This window comes from Sus scrofa, chromosome 1, assembly GCF_000003025.6.
Source record: "Sus scrofa isolate TJ Tabasco breed Duroc chromosome 1, Sscrofa11.1, whole genome shotgun sequence".
NCBI classification, from domain to species: Eukaryota; Metazoa; Chordata; class Mammalia; order Artiodactyla; family Suidae; genus Sus; species Sus scrofa.
Window position 1 is genome coordinate 129,484,600 of NC_010443.5, and position 19,450 is coordinate 129,504,049.

Consider the following 19,450-nt stretch of genomic DNA (forward strand, 5'->3'; position numbering starts at 1 on the left):
AGAGCATGTTTTCAGGGAGCATAGTCACTGGAGGCAGAATCCACCCCAGTCTCCACAGGGTTAGGATTGCCCAGCTTCCTCCCCTAATCAGGCACCCTGTGGTCTTAGTGCCCAGAAAGCTTCTATGGTCCCTTCTCCTCAAGTTTAAGAGACAGCCCTGGAGCCTGCTGCCTCTCCTGGCAGTCTGGCGCCTGCTAACCCCTCACTATTCACAGGCCTCAGAGGAAAACCCTCCCACCTCTGCCAACAGATTTGGGGCCATGGGAACAGCTCGAGGTCTTGCAGCCTGTGGAGTGCAGCTCACAGCACCTCCACTGATGGCCCCGGGCCCAGCCTGTCATGGTCACACTCAGGACCATCAGCTCAACAGGATGCTCCGGGCTTTTGTGTCCCCTGCAGGTTGGAAGAGAGCTGCTGAGGAGCAGGCCCCATGCCCAGGAGGACGTGCAGGCCATGCTTCGGGGTCTGAGTAGCAAGTGGGAAGGGTTGAACCGCAGGATGGCAGAGCGTGGGAAGCAGCTCCAGCAGGCTCGGTGGCAGGACCAGCTCCTGGGGCTGCTGCAGGTCAGCCGAAGAGAGGGATGGGCACAGGAGGGAGACCGAGGCTGGGCTGGGCTGGGCTAGGAACTGACAGGAGGGGAGAGGAGTGCTCTGCTGACTCCAGAGTGGCCCTGGGAAGTCCTGAAGCCTTTGGAGGCCTCTGGCCTATGTTGATCCTGACTTCGCCCACCATTGGCCATTCCAGGATTGCCTCCTGGGTGCCCCTGTGTGCTCAGCACAGCTCGAGTTGCCAGAGAGGAAGAAGTGTGAGGGGAACAGGGGTGCTCATGAGGCTCTGGGAGAAGGGTTGGGCACCCTGGGTCAGGGTGGCCAGTGGCATGGACAGAGGTCGCCAAAGTCCTTGGTGTATCTGGTTGCTACTAGCACTGCACCTTAGAGCCCAGGAAGGGGTACTTGCCAACCTGTACGTGGAGAGCATAATGCAGGGCCCTGTGACCCTCCCCAGGACATCAAGAGGAAGATGGAGCAGCTAGAGGGGGCCCTGCAGAGTGCAGAAATGGGGCAGGACCTGGGCTCAAGCCGGGGGCTGCAGAAACAGCACCGCCAGCTGGAGGCCGAGAGCCAGGCACTGGCCAGCAAGTTGGCTGCCCTGGTCTCTCAGGCCCACCAGGTGGTCAGCTCCCAGACCATCGCAGAGCAGATCCAGAAGCATCTCCAGAGGTACTTGCCTGCTTGATCCATCTCCACCCCATTGTGTGTAACTGCCACCAGGTGAACCTGAGGCCAGTTTCACCCAGTGAGCCCAGCAGAGGGGCCCCCCACAAGCCCTGATGTTGTCAAAGCCTCTTTCCCTTGTGAGTAGTGTCAGCCCTGGAATGGACTCTGCACTAACAGCTGTGTACAATGAGGAGCCCTTTCGTTTCCAAAGCACTTTGCCCCAGCCAGGCGGGTCCTCTGAGTGGGACCCTCTCAGGTGCCTCCCCCTCATCAGATAAGACTTCCCCTACTGTCACCTCATTCCTCATGCATGGGTCTCTGGCTGGGCCAAAAAAAGAACCAAGCACTGGACCTCACCAGCTCCCAGCCTCTCCTTCTCCCTCCCCCCAGGTTGGGGTCCCTGCAGGGACGGCTGGCCACCCGGCGACTGCAGCTGCAGGCCTCAGTCGAGCTGTACCAGTTCCACCACCTGAGCAACGTGGAGCTCACGTGGGTGGCAGAACACATGCCCTCAGCGAGCTCCTGCTCCCCCAAGTCCTTGCATGGTGCCCACAGCCTTCTCCGCAAGCACAAGGTAATGGTCCCGTTTTCTCCCTTTCCCAGACCTTAGTCTCTGCCCCCAGCCCTTTTCTGCCAGTGAGTGTTGCCAGAATTGGGCCCTGGAGCCGCATCCACAGCTCTGTTCCAGGCACCCCATGGCTAAGAGAATCCCAGAGGCGGCAGCGCCTTGTGTTGTTCTGTGGCAGGAACTCCAGGCAGAGGTGAAAGCCCACCGGGGACAGATGCAACGGGTGCTGGGTTCCGGGTGGAATCTCGCAGCCTCCAGGCACCCCGAGGCCCAGCACATCACGGAGCAGTGCCAGAAGCTGGAAGGCCGCTGGGCAGAGCTGGAGCAGGCGTGTGAGGCACGGGCCCAGGGCCTGCAGCAGGCTGCCACTCTCCAGCAGGTAGGATGCCGAGGGCATGGGGTCAGGGGAAGGAGCCAGTCAGTGGCCTCTGTGAGCAATGTCTGCAGGACCTGGGGCTCTCAAGGAGCTAGGTCAGTGGTGAGAACTCGGGGCCTGGAACTGCCTGGTCCCCATGGGTGCAGAAGCCTCTCTGGGCTGCCTGCTGGAGAGCAGTGGTGTGACGGCCTCAGCAGGTGATGTAGGGGTCCCATCTGAGACCATTGGGGTGAGTTGGCACCATTCTTGGCAGTATTTTCTGGATGCATCAGTGCTGGAGGACTGGGTGGAGGAGAAGTGGCAGCTCATGAGCAGTCAGGACTATGGCAGGGATGAGGCAGCCACCATCAGGCTCATTAAGAAGCACCAGGTACTGTGTCCTGAGCATTACCTCTGTGGTCTGGACTGGGCTGATGCTGGGCCAGGGGAAGGGGTCTGTCTCATGCCCAAAGGGCACATCCTGCTTCTCAGAGACACAGAACCCTGCTCTTGCTGCCTGGAAACAAGCCAGCCAGCCCCTCCCCATCCCCCACCCAACTCCTGCAGGGCCCCTGCTCACCCCCAGCAGCCCCCTTCTTCAGAGGCCACCCCTTTGAAAAGCCCATCTGCCTTCTTTCATCTCTGTAGTAATTGACACCCCTGAGACCTCTGGATTTCTCTGCCTTCTCTTCTTGTGTCTTCTCTTCCCCCTGGCACTTTTCTCCTTTCTGAGGGTTACCCGTTCCAGCCCTCCCCACATCTTCCACGGGCTTCTTCTTCCCACACTTTGACTACCTTCCTTTGAGTTAACCAAATACCCTTCCTGAAACCTACCTCCCCCACAAGCATCCCTGATTAAAGCAAGGGAGGCCTGGAGTCCCCCTCCCGCTTCCTGGAATCTGACTCCTAGAACCACACCTGAGCCCTGGACCTATGGCAGTCCTGAACCCTGTTGTCACTCAGTGTCCTCCTACCTGGGCATTTTGTCTACAGAGCCCTAGTGGTCAGTATTTCAAGGTCCTGTGACTGAGGACTTGGAGCCATTCCTAAGGGACTTGCCCATAGCTGTGGCCTCACAGAGCTTCAACATCCCAGGCAACCTGGGAAACTCTGAACTCCATCCATTTTTCGTACTGTGGTGCTGGGGCCCAGGTTACCCATCACTCACCCTTCCCTGCTAGATGGCAAGCCTCTGCAGGCACAGACTGTGTCTTCACTTTCATGGGACAGTAAGATCTCTGTCACCATCGGGTACGCAGATGGTGGGTGCATGAGAGAGCCAATGGGTTGGGATGGGTGGGTGGGTGGGTGGATGCGTGGATGGGGGAGATGGGTGGGTTTCCGATCATCAGGCGAGTGAACAAGAGGGTGAATGGATGGATAGATGGATGCGTCACCCCGTCTGAGCCTTGTGTGCTGGCAGGCCCTTCAACAGGAGCTGGCCTGTTACTGGAGCTCCATGCAGGAGCTTGACCAGAGGACTCAAACCCTCACTGGCCCTGAGGGCCCTGCACAGCTGGGAAGGGTGCAGGAGAGGCTCCGGGAGCGGCTGCAGGCCCTGCAGGAGTTGGCAGCCACACGGTGAGGGGTGCTGTACCCTCAGGTTTAGGGGACCTAGCCACGGTTGACTGTTAGCATCCCATAACCCTGAGCTGGAAGGAGCCCGTAGTCCACATAGGGATGGCAGCTGACTCCTTGTTGTGCATTGCTCCCCTCTTTCCCTAAATCCCTCAGTGAAGGCCCACTGGGCAAGAACCCAGACCCCTAGCCCCCTGCTCCCTGTCCCGCTCTGGCCTTCCTCTGTTGACCTCTCCCTGAATCCAGAGCCTCCAGCTTGGGCAGAGACCATGAATCACCTCCTCCTTCAGGTAACCCCCTGTGGCTGGGCCGGTTGTCCCCAGGGGGGTGGGCAATTAAGTTCTGGGGAACCACGGGTTGTCCCCACAGCAACCGGGAGCTGGAGGGGACCCTGAAGCTGCATGAGTTCATGAGGGAGGCTGAGGCCCTGCAGGGCTGGCTGAGCAGCCAGAAGGAGGAGGCCAGAGGAGGAGAGAGCCTTGGGGAGGACTATGAGCACGTCCTGGTGAGAGGAGGCCTGGGCCAGGGAGGAAGCCCTGGGGCAGGATGCTGGGGGCTAGGCTGGCTGGAGAGGGGGCCATGGGTTCTGAGCCCTGGCTGAGGATGGGTCTTTCAGGTCCAATGGGGCAGGCGCTACAGCCATCCAGCACCCCCTGGCCCAGATGTCACAGAGGTGCCTCGCTCCCCAGGCTGCTTGCCACTCACCAGCTAGGGGCCACCCTGTCACTTGCTCCCCTTTCTCCTCAGAGTGTCCGCACCAAGTTTGCAAGGTTTCAGCACCAAGTGGAGAGGGGTGGCCAACAGGTGGCCACCTGCCAGCAGCTGGCAGAGAGCCTGCTGGAGCATGGACACAGCGCTGCCCCCAAGGCCCGTCAGAGGCAGCAGGATCTGCAGTGAGTGTTGGCCAGGCTGCGTATTTGGAGGAGGGCAAAGGGCAAGCAGGTCCTAGAGTGTTAAGAGGAGGCTCTGTCTTCCCCCGACATGTCTGGAGAGGGGGCTGCTTTCAGAGAAGCTGAGCCTGCCACAGGTGGCCATGGCCTGTAAAGAGAGACAAGGCTGGGTGTGCAGATCAGAGAGCCCTGCCAGACCCCTGGGGCCCTTTTCAAACCGCTGGCTCCCAGGACTTGGAGCAGGGGCCGTGGCAAGACTGCTTAGCTGCCCACTGGCTCATGGGGATCCTCCCCCAACCTTTGAGCTTCGAGGCAAGTCATCCTCGCTTATAACCCCCAGCACGAAGCCCAGCCCAGTCTTAGGGACACAGGGAGAGTTTGCTGAGTAAATGAGGAATGGAGAGCAGATGCGGCCTCTGTCCCTGAGTGATTATCATCTGATTGACCCATTGGGACCTGAGGGCACAAGATGTAAAGAATATACACAGCCCAGAAATCAGTTCATGGAGTTCCCGTCGTGGCGCAGTGGAAACGAATCTAACTAGGAACCATGAGGTTGCGAGTTCAATCCCTGGCCTCACTCAGTGGATTAAGGATCCGACATTGCAGTGAGCTGTGGTGTAGGTCACAGACGCGGCTCAGATCTGGCGTTGCTATGGCTGTGGTGTAGGCTGGAGGCTATGACTCTGAGTCAACCCCTAGCCTGGGAACCTCCATATGCCATGGGTGCGGCCCTAGAAAAGAGAAAAAGACAAGAAAAAAAAAAAATCAATTCAGTGCTGAGCATGCCAACAGTGAAGGATTGGATTCAAAGCAAAGCTAGAAAGACAGGCTCCAGGACTAGGTGGGAGAGGGGATTAGGAAGAAGAGTTTGGGTTAGTCCTGGATGCAGCCCAGAGAGCAGCGGGGCTGACCAGCCCAGCGAGGGGGCAGAATGTGGGTCCAGGCCAATGACTGACTGGCTGCCCCCTCCCTCACCCCCGTGGGCAGGGCCGCCTGGTCGGAGCTGTGGGAGCTGACCCAGGCCCGAAGCCGCCTGCTCCAAGATGCTGAGGTCACTCTGAAAGTTCACAGAGATCTGTCGGAGGCCCTCATCCAGGTCCAGGTGTGAGCCTGGGGGAGGAAGTCGGTTCTTTCTAGAACTGGATCCAGGCTCAGTGCTCCCCCCTCCATTCCTAATGCCCTTGGCCATGTCCTTTCCTCAGGAGAAAGCCTCAAGTCTCCCCTGTGACGTGGCCCAGGACCTGCGTGGGCTGGAGGCCCAGCTAAGGAGACAAGAGGGACTGGAACGGGAACTTGTGGGCACTGAGCGGCAGGTGAGCCCAGGTCTGGCTGCCTCTCCCACTCAGTCCCACAGGCCCCGGTGGACACCCATCTGCTCTCTGGCTTTCTCCCCACTCCCTCAGGGCCACCAGCCATGCCCACTGTGCATGGAGGGCATGGGCCAGGAGGGACTGTGAGCTGAGCTGGCCCTTCAGCCTCCCCTCCCTACCCCCCACCTTGCCCCCAGCTGCGGGAGCTGCTGGAGACTGGAGGCACCATGCAGAAGCTGGGGCCCAGGCCTCAGGCTCTGGCAGTGCAGCAGAGGCAGCAGGCTCTGGAGCAGGCCTGGGAGGCCCTGAAGCTGCACGTAGAGCAGCGCCGGACCCACCTGGAACAGGCACAGCTCCTGGCCCACTTCCACACAGCGGTGAGGCTCCTTTCCCCTGGTGTGCGTGTGTTGTACTGTGAGTGTGCATGCACTAATAAGGCCCTGGATGGAAAACGAGTGTGAACATGAGCAGGAAGAGCATTGGGCAGGAAGAGCAATGTAGGTATCTGTCTGGCCAGTCAGAGGGCTCAGCCCAGGGGGTCCTGCTGTGATTCCTTAGGTTTGTATCAATAACAGCCCAGGTGAGAGAGAGCACAGTCAAGAGACAGGGGTCATAGCCAGAGCACAGGAGGAAAAATACCCTAGGAGAGCCCATAACAAGAGACCCAACTGTCCTAAACAGTGACCTCTAGATCAACTGGCATCTTTTTTTTTTCCCCTTTTCTTTTTAGGGCCACACCTGCAGCATATAGAAGCTCCCAGGCTAGGAGTCAAGTCAGAGCTACAGCTGCCAGCCTACACCACAGCCACATCAATGCGGGATTCAAGCCAAGTCTGTGACCTACACCACAGCTCATGGCAATGCTGGATCCATAACCCACAGAGTGAGGCCGGGGATCAAACCTGCATCATCATGGATACTAGTCAGATTCGTTTCTGCTGTGCCACAAGGGGAACTCCAGCCAACATCTTTTTAATACCTTTGTTGAGCTCTGTGCTAAGAGCTATGGGTGAGAGAGGAGGTGATATAGAGCCTATGAAAGATGGACTCGCTGCCATCAGGGAGCATATCTAGCTGGGGACATGACCCTAATGCCCCAGAGAGTCAGGTTGGGACAGTAAGCCCCAGCCCTGGGCTGTCTAGGAGTCTCCATGTCCCGGTGCCTGGCAGACCAGAAAGCCGAAACTATGACACAGCAAAAGGGATCCAGTTTGAAGACCCAGCTCTGCCACTTCTTAGCAGTGTGGACTCAAGCAAGGCACTTATCCTAGCTTGTAACACCCTGTGTGTGAGTGCCTAGAAGTTCCATAACTCTTGCACACACATTGTACCCTCTTGATCTGGGCAAGGAGGTGTTAGGACAAAGACCCAAGGCTCTTCCAGCTCTAACATGTATTGGTACACAAATCAACAGAAGACTATTTGTAAGTAGGAAACCAGAGATTCAGAGGACAAGGCAAGCAGTGAGATGTCATGAGATGTCGGGGGGCCAGGGCAGGCTCCATGAGGCACAGGAGGCCTTGGCTTTTGATGAACATGTGAGCTGGGAAGGGATGGAAGGAAGGGGAAGAACTTCTAAGCAAGAGGCCCAGCGAAAGCCAAGGGTGGGGAGAAATCTCAGGTCGGGGCGAGGAGGAGGCTCTTCTGCACCTGTGGAAGTTCAGTGGCCCTGGGGGGACTGGGTTGAATGATAACAGAGGAATCAGGTGACCCCGGGCCCCTTGAGCCTCACCTGAGGCTCTGACCCCCAGACAGCTCAGGGCCACTCCAGGGTGTGAATGGATCCTCCAGAGCTGGAGGGCTGTAGTTGTGCCTCCGAGCCTGGTTCTCTGCTGCCCAGCCCAGGCCTCACCTCTCTCTCTCCCTCTGTCTCCCTGGGGTCCAGGTGTGGGACTACACCTCCTGGGTAGCCAGTGTGTGGCCAGAACTGCAGGATGGGGAGAGCTCCCAGGAACCCCACAACAGTCTGCTAAAGCTCAGCGCCCACCAACAGCTTCAGGCAGAGCTGCAGGCCCGGGAGGAGCTGCACCAGCATGCCACCCAGCTGGGCCAGCAGGTGCTTCTGGCTTCAGGGACATCTGTCAAAGAGGTGGGCCCCCTTTTCTAGTGCCCCCAGCCTCCCCTGACGGAGCCTGCCCCGATCACTGTGTCACATGCCATGGCCTCCGAGGCTTCCCTCGGGATCCGCTTCTGTCTCGTCCATGCGGCTCTCTCCAGTGCAGGCTCCCCACGTGCCCATCCCCAGGTCCAGGAAGAGCTGCGAGCCCTGCAGGACAGGCGGGAGCAGGTGTTCCAGGCCTGGGAGCAGAAGCAGGAGAGGCTGCTGGCCGTGCACCGGGAGCAGCTCTTCCTCAGAAAGTGTGGCCGCCTGGACAAGATGCTCACAGCCTGGGAGGCAGGTGTCCTCACCCCATAGGAGGCACACGTAACTCCTAGTCCCATTCTTCCCCCTCTCTCCCCTCCCCCCACTCACTCACTTGCTTTCTGGGGCTCTGGCTTTTCCTTGATGGGGCACCCAGAGGCTGCACACTGCCTCAGCCCAGAGAGCTGCAAATGAGGATGTGGGGCTGGCTGTCAGAACAGTCCCTGATGGCCTCTGCCTTTTCCACGGGTTGATCCAGGTCTTCCTGAAAACCAGCACCCTGGGGAGCTCTGTGGAAGAGGTGGAGCTGTTGATCCGCAAGCATGAGACCTTCCAGAAAGTGCTGACTTCCCAGGATGAGAAGGTAATGGGTTTGGTCAGAGTTGGATGGTGGGAGTCTGGGAAATCTACACAGTTCGAAATGGGGGACTTGGGTACTTGATATGTACCCACAAGTAATGCTGATATATGAGGGTGGGCTGGGGCACCTGGTTAGCACTGACTGAGCTTAGGAGGAGGGCCTGGGCTGGGATGGCCCAACTGCGAGGACACAGGGACCATGTGTCACGTGGTCATGGGGAGTGGGAGGGAGGGGGCTGGTTCTGGCTTGCTGGGAGGACCCGCCAGCCCTAGGTCGCACCTGTGGGCCAGCCCCTCTCCAGCCTCCCCAAGTGGAAGAACAGCGGGCTGTGCCACCCTCAACCCCCACCCCACCCACAGGTGGCAGCCCTGTGTGAGCAGGCGAAGATGTTCACGGGTCCCAGGGCACAGGGCCTGCTCCACGTGGTGCTGGAGCGCCGGGCGCGGGTAAAGGAGCTGGCGGAGGACTGGGGATGCGCCCTGCACACCTCCCTGCTGATAACTGCCTTCACCAGGGCCGCCATCCAGGTCAGCCCCCCCCCTCCCCAGCCCAGTGCCTTCCACTTGGGCCACATGGTACAGGTTACAGATAACGTTTACCTTCATGGGCTCGTTCAGGCTTCGACACAACCCTGAAGTTTGGAGAGTTAAATGGCTTTCTCAGGAGCCATGCTGGAGCCCAGGCATTTGACTCAAAGCCCTGTGAAGACCCTGCTGCTTCCTAAGGTCTCAGTAACCTGGGGCAAAAAGAGGCATTGGGGAGTTTCTGTTGTGGCTCAGAGGGTTAAGAACCCAGCTAGTGTCCATGAGGTTGCAGGTTTGATCCCTGGCCTCGCTCAGTAGGTTAAGGATCCAATGTTGCCGTGAGCTGTGGTGTAGATCACAGATGTGGCTCAGATCGCGTGTGGCTGTAGCTGTGGTGTAGGCCTGCAGCTGCAGCTCCAATTGGACCCCTAGCCTAGGAAATTCCGTATGCTGTGGATGCGGCCCTAAAAAGAAAAGAAAGAGAGGCATTGGGAGAGAGCAGAGCAGTCCAGAGCCCAGGGCAGGCAAGCCTCACCTCCAAAATGAGATTCCACCCAGTGTCCCTGCCCAGGCCCTTCCTGTGTCTGGGGGGTACCTGGGCCCCGGGCTGTCTTTTGGGTCTGGGACCATTGGATCTCATTTACCAGGCACTGCCCAGCCCTGCCCTTGGGCCAGCAGTCAGCTACCTGGGCAACAGCTGGGAGCAGGCATGCAGGACAGCTCTGTGGACCAAGGCAGCATCAGCATCATGAGATTCGTGTCCCCACCCCCACCAGGTCGAGGACTGGATCCAGGAGCGACTCCAGCAGCTGAAAGAGCCAGTTCCTCCTGGGGACCTGAAAGATAAGTTGAGGCACCTGCAGAAACACCAGGCCTTTGAGGCAGAGGTCCAGGCCCATGAGGAGGTCATAATCTCTGTTGCCAAGGTACCAGCCAGGCCCCCACTCCCACCCCCCATCCCCCACCTCCAGTGGCCAAGGGGAAAGGTCTGAAGCAGGAGGAGCCCGTGATGGAGAAAAAGCAGGAGAAAGGGCAGCAGGCGAAGTCTCCTGATGTCCCCTCTCTCCCCAGGAGGGGGAGGCTCTCCTGGCACAGAGCCACCCTCGGGTGGGAGAGGTCTCCCAGAGGCTGCAGGCACTGCAGGAGCACTGGGAGAAGCTGAGGCAGGCAGTGGCCCTCCGCAGCCAGGACCTGGTGGACAGGCGGAACTTCTTGGAGTTCCTGCAAAGAGTAGACATTGCAGAGGCCTGGATCCAGGAGATGGTGAGACCCAGCCGGGCAGGGACAGAGCGGTGATTGGGGCTTCGGGGCTGACAGATGGGGGAGGGAGCCCCAGCAGGGAGTTCCCAAAGTTTCCCCCTGCCCCAATACCACCCTAGCCACTGGTGCACCCAGCGCTGGGTGCTCAAGAGTGCAGCCTTCCTGACCCTGGGCCTCCACAGGAGGTGATGGTGAACATCAGTGACCTGGGCCACGACCTTGAGCACTGCCTGCAGCTCCGTAGGCAGCTCCGCCAGCTCCCAGGAGTCTGGGCCGGGGTAAGGGGGCCCTGCCATGCATCCTTGCATTGGGAAATGCAGCTCGGGGTAGTGACTGAGCCTGGGCTCTGGAGCCAGATGTGGGCCTTCATGTCATCTCCACACTTAACAGCCTGCATGCACTTGGGCAGGCTCCTCAGCTTGCCAGGGCTTAGTTTCTTCATATTTAACATGGGAATACCGCTTACCTCATAGGTAAAAGAACATGCGTGTGGTGGTAGTAGTTACACAAATCTACCCACGTGATAAAACTTCCTGGCCCTGTACCTGCCCCCAACACACAGATGGATGCATGTCAGTTCTGCTCGATGCTGAATAAAGTCTGTAGTCTGCCTAACAGTGATACCAAAGGCAGTGTCCTGGTTTTCATATGGTGCCATAGATAGTAAGCTGTGACTGTTGAAGGAAGCTGGGCAAAGGGTACATGGGTCTTCTTTATACAAACTGTGCGATTTCCTCTGCATCTGATTATTCCAAAAAATGTTTTAAATGCACTTATGCCTGAGCGTGATGGATGATCAGTAAAGTGCAGTTGCTCAGAACCCTCGTTCAGCATCTCAGTGTCTCCCCTAGACCCCCTTCCCCACTCATACACACCCGCAAAATCAATTTCTCTTATGTGGTGCAGAGGAAAGAAATTGGACAGGTGTATTCACAGTCATGTGTTAGAGCCCAAATGTTCTAACTTCATCCCCTGAAGTATGTGACTTCTTTTTTTTTTTTTTTTTTTTTTTTTTTTTAATGGCTGCATCCATGGTGTCTCTAAGTTCCCCAGGCCAGGAAATGAATCTGGGCCATAGTTGTGATGTAGGACACAGCTGTGGCCATGCCAGATCCTTGAACCTACCTGCGCCTCTACAGTGACCCAAGCCACTGCAGTCAGATTCTTAACCCATTATGCCATAGCGTGAACTCCAGTATATGGCTGCAGAGCTCCAATGTAAGCCTTTTGTGGAGTTTCTTGCTGGCCTAGCAGGTTAAGGATCTGGCATTGTCACTGCTGTGGCTCGTGTTACTGCCGTGGTGCAGATTCAATCTCTCCCTAGGAACTTCGCCATGGGTGGCTTAAAAAAAAGAAAAAAAAAAAAAAAAAAAGGCCTTTACTAAAGTGGAATTTCACAGCCACTGCGCCAGATGCTGTAGTAGAAGGAGTATTAGATAGACTTGAGGAGCTGGGCTTGGGTCCTACCTCTGCCATCAATTGACCATGTTAGCCTTCAAGCTCTGCCCTGTCGATAAAAGAGAGAAACCCCCTTTCCTGCTCAACCCCTTTGAGACACCTGTTAGGAAATGCTTTGGAAATGGAGACCAACGCAAGATGCTTTTACTGGACAGGACACCTGCAGTCCTACCCACTTCAGGGACCCCCTCCCCATGTAGCCACCAGCGGCCCCCTACAGTGACTGAGCAGTGGCAACTTCAACCCAGTGACTCCCAGGGCTGGGGACGTCCTGACCTAAGGAGGCTGACACCACTTCATTCTAACCCTTACTTTGCTTTGCTTTTCTTTTTTTTTCTTTTTTTTTTTTTTTTTTTTTGGTCTTTTTGCTATTTCTTTGGGCCGCTCCCGTGGCATATGGAGGTTCCCAGCTAGGGGTCGAATCGGAGCTGTAGCCACTGGCCTACGCCAGAGCCACAGCAATGCAGGATCTGAGCCGCGTCTGCAACCTACACCACAGCTCACGGCAACGCCGGATCGTTAACCCGCTGAGCAAGGGCAGGGACCGAACCCGCAACCTCATGGTCCCTAGTCGGATTCGTTAACCACTGAGCCATGACGGGAACTCCTACTTTGCTTTTCTTATCCTGAGAAGCTGCATTTTCCTTTAAAAACGTCTATCCATCAGTGAGTGCTTGCCCTCCCCCTCCTGCCTGCTCCTGGCCTGGAGAGCACATTTTCTAGCCTTAGAGACAACCCTGGGCTACAGGCCAGGCCCAAGTGTATCTTGCTCGCTGCACTTGGCCTGGGATGGAACGGCCACGACAGAGAAAGCAGCTGCCTCCACTCCCCAGACATGCTGTTTCTCAAGCTCTCTCAGGCCCAAGCAGACCCCCCAAGTGCTGACTGTGTGCAGAGAAGGGGCTCAGAGTGGGTGTTGCCGAGACCCTCACCCTGCACCCCCACAGGACACTGTGGATGACGCCCACATCAGGAGCATCAGTGACTTGCCAGTGAAGCTCAAGAATCGGGACTCTGAGCAGGTCGAGACCATCTGCCAGCGGCAACATCAGCTCAACAACAGGCCAGTCCCTGAGCTGGGAGCAGCGGGGCCGGGAGAAGGGGGCTGGAGGGCCGCCTCAGACTGAGCCTGACACCCTCTCTGCCAGGTGGAACCGTTTCCATGGCAGCTTGCTCCGGTATCAGCAGCAGCTTGAAGGGGCTCTGGAGAGACACACGTTGTCCCAAAAGCTGGATGACATCATTGAGCGGATTGGGGAAAAAGTGAGCAGCCAGGAGCCAGTGCGTCCACCCCTCGCCTGCCTCTCCTCTTTAGTTGGGTATCAGAGCCAGCTCTCACTAGGGGCCCATCAGGGGGTCTTCCAGGGCCTCTTGGGGTCACTTCTAGACCTAGAAGCCCCCATTGCACGCTCAGAGGCTAGCCTACCTGGCTCCCTTCTCCCCCAGAAGCACCACGAATCCAGAGGCCCAAGCACCCCTCTCCCCACTGTTTCCTCTATTGTCCCTGAGCAAGGCCAGAACCCTCAGGAGGTTTGCCCAGAGTTGTGTCAGCAGTCACAAGAAACCTGGCCTTGACACTGGCAGAGGCAGGAGTAGAGAAGTTGTACACATCCTGAGAAGTGCCCCCATGAAGCAGGCTATGCTCCGTTGCGAGCATTCAAAGGCCTCTGGTTCCTGCCTCTGCCAGGCAGGTCTGTGCTCAGTTCCCCGCAAGAGAATGAGCGTCAGGTGAGACAGTGACTGCGGCTGCACCACACCCACCGGTGGAGGTTACTACCACTGGGGAAACGCCACCCCAGAGGTCTCCTGGCAATCTTCCTCCTTCATAGAAGGAAGGGACCGCTGGTCAGGGCCAGCGTCCTGCTCCAGCCTCAGAGGGCACTGAAAATGAATCAGGCTGGGTGCTTGCTTCCTGCACAGAAACCCCATGGCCGGTGACCCCTCTGCAATGAGGGAGGAGCTGGAGCTAAGGCTGGTAGCAGCACCCTTTCCCTTCCCAGGCTGCCCTGCTCCAGGCCCTGAACTGCAGGCAAGATCCGGAGAGCCTGCAGAGGCTGATGTGGAAACACAAGGCATTGGAGCAGGAAATAGGCCTCATCCAGGCCCAGGTGGAGGTGTGCAGCTGGGTGTCGGGTGGGTTCCAGGCCCAGAGTTCCTAGTCCGTGGGTCCCCAGGCAGGCGTGCTGGGGCGGAGGAAGCAAGATTCAGTACCTCAAGAGGCAGCCAGGCCCACTCAGTTGTACAACCCCAGGCTGGGCTCCCCTGAGTACGATCCACCTCCGTGCTCCAGCCCCTGACCTTGGCTTCCCTCACAGCTTCTAGAGTGTGAGGTGAGCCGCTTCTGCCAGAGGAGCCCTGAGGCAGCCTCCAGCCTCACCTGCAAGCAGCAGGAGATGATGGATAGCTGGTGGCAGCTCCGGAGTGGGGCTCAGAAGTGGTACACTCCCCCGGGGCCTCACCCTCCCTGCCCTCTTCCCTGCAGCATCTCAATCCCCACTTTACCAGAGAGTCTCTCTCCGTCTTTCCAGTAACCCCCTGTATTGCCACTGTATAAATTCCCAGCCCATGGGCCCTTCTTTGGCTAAAGGGATTCTGGGAGAGAAGGCACTGGTGGGCACAGGGGGAAAGGGGCTCAGAGGTCCTGGGACCAGCTGATGAACCCCGTGGGCAGGAAGGAGTCGCTCGATGCCTTGCACCAAGCTCAGAAGCTGCAGGCTGTGCTGCAGGAATTGCTGGCCTGGGCCCGGAGCCTGCGAGCTGAGATGAATGTGAGGAGCACCCCTGGCAGCCTGGAAGAGGTCCGGCTCAGGCTGGAGGAACACCAGGAGAGCAAGGTGAGGGGCCCAGACCCGGGGGCCTCTCCTAGGATCTCACCTTGTCTCTGGCCTTCCCTCACTGTGGTCCTAGTTTTCTCCAGGGTTCTTTCTGCAGTGGCTCCCTCTGCCTGTCTCTTCTTCCACCCCAGCCCCTCACCTGTCTTCCCTGCCGCTCCTCCTTCCCACGTGGCCTCTCCCCTCCCACTCAGGGAGCCTCTGCCACTGGGATCTGAGCCCAGTCCTCTTACAGGCCGAGCTGGACTCCCACAAAGACAGCATCAGCCTGGCCCGAAGCACTGGGCAGCGACTGCTTGCCACTGGGCACCCATCCACCCCCGACATCCGCCAGGCCCTAGCTGGTTTAGACCAGGAGTTGAACAGCCTGGAACGGGCCTGGCATGAACACCAGCTCCAGCTGCATCAGGCCTTGGAGCTACAGGTAGGCAGCCTCCATCCCACCACTACCCCTGGGACCTGTGCTAAACCCCTGTCCCTGGTCAAAGCCAAAGCCAGAGAGGCTGCCTTGCCAGGGGCTTTTCCCACTGCCGACCATTCAGTCATGCATGGCCAGTCTCACCTGCTGTGCACTGGTTCTGTTAAGCCAGGCCCCTGGTCCCTGGTCCCTGGTCCCTGGTTTCCCACCGGACCACCAAGAGGGTCAGTGGACCTGCAGTGACTGGACCCTCTGCTCACTTCCTCTCGCCTTTTCCTTTCCCAACAGCTGGTTCTGAGCTCTGTGGAACACATGGAAAGTTGGCTCTGCAGCCAGGAAGCCTGCGCAGCCAGTGAGGGTCTTGGGGTATGTGCCCAGCAGAAGTGAGGGAGGGTTTGTAAGAGCAGCATTAGGGATCGAACTGGCCAATGCTGCCTGAGCTCCCCAGGCCAAGGGCACCCCCTGACCCTCAAGCACTTTGGTCTCTAAGCACTTACCCATCCAGCATTGGCAGTTCTGGTGCCCTGCAGGGGTGGGGGACACAGGGAATGCCATGGGAGCTTAGAGGATGAGTGTGCCCCCTGCCGCCTTCTTGCCTCCTTCCCCAAACCCTTCTCACCTCTGCCCTCCTCACCTCCTTATACCTGGAGGTTTGTTTTCCCACAGCTGTCCCAACCACATGGCAGGTGAGCCTGACTCACTCAAAGAATAATTGGGGGCTGCCTCGTCTGTGCTGGCACAGCCTTACTGGGAGTGCAGGGGGGACGTCCCTGTTATATAGAAAAGTGCCACCTGCCCTGGAAATTCTGATACTTGACCCTTATCCCCCGTGCTTTCCCTAGTTGAGAATTACTGCCCTAAAGCCAGATACAGCCTTGAGGAATAGGGGGATGTGTTTCTTAGAATGGTTCTAGGTAGGAAAGCAGACAGTTTGGGATGGGGAGGGGGCCCCATGGACCGCATCGCTTCCCAGGATTCCTTGGCCGATGTGGAGACCCTGCTGTGGAAGCACAAGGTGCATGAGCAGGACCTGGAGGCACAGACGGAGAAGATCACCTCCCTGGAGGCCACCGCCCGCAGGCTGCACCAGGGTGGACACCCCAAGGCCCAAGGTGCCCTGGACCGGTGCCAGGCCATGCTCCTGAGGTACCTCTGGCTACAGGGCTAAGGGGATCATGAGTGGTGGGCTGGTACAGGCACCTGGATCTTCCCCCATCCTTCTACCTCTTAGCCTGGTCACAGCCTTTTCCAAGGTCTCAGATCAGATGTCAGGGCCCTACCACTCCAGCCTGCAGTGTGTCAGCCCATTACAGAGTCAAGCAGCACATGGTCACCCCGTAGAGATAAAGGGGACTTTTAAAAAGAAGCACACGCTAAGAGAGGGATGACCTCATGAAGTGGTGGTACCAGAGCACAGTGGTTAAGCCAACAACGCCAAGCTTCTGCACTGCCCATCACGGCGGAAATTGGGGCAGCCTCCTCGTGGAGTCTCGGGTCTATGTCTACAATGAGGGGATAAAAATACCAGCCTCTTAGGGTTGTGGAGAGGATGGGAAAGGGGCCCTGGAGGTCCTGGCACGGTGCCTGGTGCTCAGACACATTGGCAGATTTCTTATACTCATTTAACTGAAGCTGGCACAGCCGTGAGACTCCAGGCTCTGCCTCTTTTCCTCATAAAAGCCCATCTGGTTCAGCTGCCTCATCCAGCCCCTCAGACCTTTAGATAAAGGCAGATTGGACCAAAAGTTGGATCCCAGGCTTGTGGGGGTCTCCATCCTTTGCAGAGAGCCCATCAGGGCCCACCAAGTTTGTGGCTCCCTTGCTGGTACCTGGTGACCACCCCCCACTTCCCTGCAGGAGAACCCCACCTGGGTGCCCAAGGTCTTTGGCAGATGGCAAACATTGGTTTGCTGGTCTCCATCAACGCACCCCCATGCCCACCCTTAGGTGGCTCCTGGCAGGCCCTACTGCTCCCAGGACAATGCCACCCTGACCCACTCCCTGTCAGGTTTCTGGCCTCCTCTAGGGGGCAGCGTTTTCACTCCATCAGTACTCTGCATCTCCCCTGCGCCCCACACACTCACAGCAGCAGGGCATGTGAGTGCCAGCAGGATGTGTGCCTGGACCTCTGTAGAGTGAGGGTGGTGGGAGTGGGGGTGGGTATGAGTGCTTCTTTTCCTATTTCTTTAATAGACCTCACTTCTATTCTTGTGCATATGGCAGTGGACTTCCCCGAGGTACCTACATGTATAATCAGTGTATATATACATACGTGCACACATACAAATGCATACCCAAACTCCTAATATAGCAGAGTATGATTTTTTTTTTTTTGGTCTTTTTCTAGGGCCGCTCCTGTGGCACATGGAGGTTCCCAGGCTAGGGGTCTAATCGGATCTGTAGCTGCCGGCCTACGCCAGAGCCACAGCAACGTAGGATCCGAGCCGTGTCTGCGACCTACACCAGAGCTCATGGCAACGCTGGATACTTAACGCACTCAGCTCAGCGATGCCAGGGATCCAACCCACAACCTCATGGTTACTAGTCGGGTTCTTTAACCACTGAGCCATGACGGGAACTCCTAGCAGAGTATGATTTTTTTTTAAAGTGGTTTAGATACTGATTAAGTTTGCTAGGGCTTCCATGACAAATTAGCACAGGCTGGGTGGCTTAAACAACAGCAATTTATTTCTCATAATTGTGGGGGCTGTTAAGTCCACGATCGAGATCTTGGTGGCCTTGGTCTGTCCTGAGGCCTCTCCTTGGCTTCACATGGTCTGGTCCGTCTCTCTGTTTGTGTCTGTCTCCTAATTTCTTCTTATAAGGACACCTGTCCTATCAGATTGGGGCCCACCCTAATGACCTTGTTTAATTTAATTCTTTTTTTTTTTTTTTTTTTTTTGTCTTTTTGCTATTTCTTGGGCTGCTCCTGTGGCATATGGAGGTTCCCAGGCTAGGGGTCAAATCAGAGCCGTAGCCACCGGCCTATGCCAGAGTCACAGCAACACGCGATCCGAGCCGCGTCTGCGACCTATACCACAGCTCACGGCAATGCCGGATCGTTAATCCACTGAGCAAGGGCAGGGATCGAACCTGCAACCTCATGTTCTTAGTCGGATTTGTTAACCACTGCGCCACAACGGGAACTCCTAATTTAATTCTTTAAAGTAATCTCTTATCTTCAACACAGTCACATTTGGAGGGACTGGGGATTAGGACTTTGGCATAAGAATCTGGGGGACACAGTTCAGCCTGTAACAGGCACTAAGGGGAGAAGAATGTGGCTCTGTTTCAAAGGAAACCCCAGGCTCAGGGTCTGTTGACGCAGAAGAAAGGCTGTGCAGACAGGTAGGGCACACCCCCCACCCCTCAGCTAGGGAGCAGATCTGAGGCCCCTAAGATGCTCATTCTGGCAGGAAAGCGGCGCTCCTGGAGCGAGCCAGGACCCGTCGCCACCAGCTGGAGGAGCTCAGGCAACTGCGGGCCTTCCTACAGGATTCCTATGAGGTTGGTTGGGGTGAGGGAAGAAGTTGCCACAGGGAAAAGCCATTCTTCAGGGCAGCCCTAGGCAGCAGAACCTGGTCCTCCCTGTGTGCCCAGGTGGCCTCATGGCTGAGGGAGAAGAGCCTGATGGTCCTGGAAGAGGGATGGCAGGATCCAGTGGAGCTGCAGGCACAGTTGAGGAAGCAGCATAACCTCCAGGCTGAGCTGGACACGAGTGTGCACCACCAACAAAGGCTACAGACGGTGAGGCCCAGGAGCCCAGGACGGGCTTACAAGCCAGAGCAGGGGGCAACCCCACAGAACCCTGGCAGCCAGCTCTGAATCAGCCATGGATGTCCAACCTGCAAGTGCTTTCTGTACACAGGCATTGTGCTCAGCATCTGGGGGTAGTGAGACACGGTGGCTTCCCTGGGGCATCCTCTCCAGAAGCAGTGCCTTTTAAGAATTTTAAAGATAGTATTTTTTTTTTTTTTTTGGTCTTTTTGCCATTTCTTGGGCTGCTCCCACGGCATGTGGAGGTTCCCAGGCTAGGGGTCAAAGCGGAGCTGTAGCCGCCGGCCTACACCAGAGCCACAAGCAACACGGGATCCGAGCCAAGTCTGTGACTTCCACCACAGCTCATGGCAACGCCAGATCCTTAACCCACTAAGCCAGGCCAGGAATCGAACCTACAACCTCATGGTTCCTAGTTGGATTTGTTAACCACTGAGCCATGACGGGAACTCCTAAAGATAGTATTTTGATATGATAGTTTTTTTAAAAAGCCTCTTGGAAAGACATCAGATAGGGCCCGGTCAACAGTCCTATGGG

General features: G+C 57.2%; 1 protein-coding gene across 1 annotated transcript in view; it reads left to right on the plus strand.

Annotated features, from left to right (window-relative positions):
- The window catches only part of SPTBN5 (spectrin beta, non-erythrocytic 5), a 52,783-nt gene that overhangs the window by 23,002 nt on the left and 10,331 nt on the right, over nt 1-19,450 (plus strand). Inside the window, exons 24-51 of the mRNA XM_021084893.1 lie at nt 400-564; nt 1,007-1,221; nt 1,609-1,792; nt 1,965-2,165; nt 2,416-2,532; nt 3,565-3,722; nt 4,089-4,224; nt 4,467-4,612; nt 5,600-5,714; nt 5,815-5,925; nt 6,120-6,299; nt 7,808-8,011; nt 8,168-8,317; nt 8,544-8,648; nt 9,005-9,172; nt 9,946-10,095; nt 10,241-10,432; nt 10,612-10,707; nt 12,835-12,950; nt 13,036-13,150; nt 13,888-14,001; nt 14,203-14,324; nt 14,559-14,721; nt 14,954-15,142; nt 15,425-15,502; nt 16,110-16,282; nt 18,553-18,643; nt 18,737-18,883. Of these exons, the coding sequence (XP_020940552.1) occupies nt 400-564; nt 1,007-1,221; nt 1,609-1,792; nt 1,965-2,165; nt 2,416-2,532; nt 3,565-3,722; nt 4,089-4,224; nt 4,467-4,612; nt 5,600-5,714; nt 5,815-5,925; nt 6,120-6,299; nt 7,808-8,011; nt 8,168-8,317; nt 8,544-8,648; nt 9,005-9,172; nt 9,946-10,095; nt 10,241-10,432; nt 10,612-10,707; nt 12,835-12,950; nt 13,036-13,150; nt 13,888-14,001; nt 14,203-14,324; nt 14,559-14,721; nt 14,954-15,142; nt 15,425-15,502; nt 16,110-16,282; nt 18,553-18,643; nt 18,737-18,883 (4,101 nt within the window). The remainder of the gene's footprint in view (nt 1-399; nt 565-1,006; nt 1,222-1,608; nt 1,793-1,964; nt 2,166-2,415; nt 2,533-3,564; nt 3,723-4,088; nt 4,225-4,466; nt 4,613-5,599; nt 5,715-5,814; nt 5,926-6,119; nt 6,300-7,807; nt 8,012-8,167; nt 8,318-8,543; nt 8,649-9,004; nt 9,173-9,945; nt 10,096-10,240; nt 10,433-10,611; nt 10,708-12,834; nt 12,951-13,035; nt 13,151-13,887; nt 14,002-14,202; nt 14,325-14,558; nt 14,722-14,953; nt 15,143-15,424; nt 15,503-16,109; nt 16,283-18,552; nt 18,644-18,736; nt 18,884-19,450) is intronic.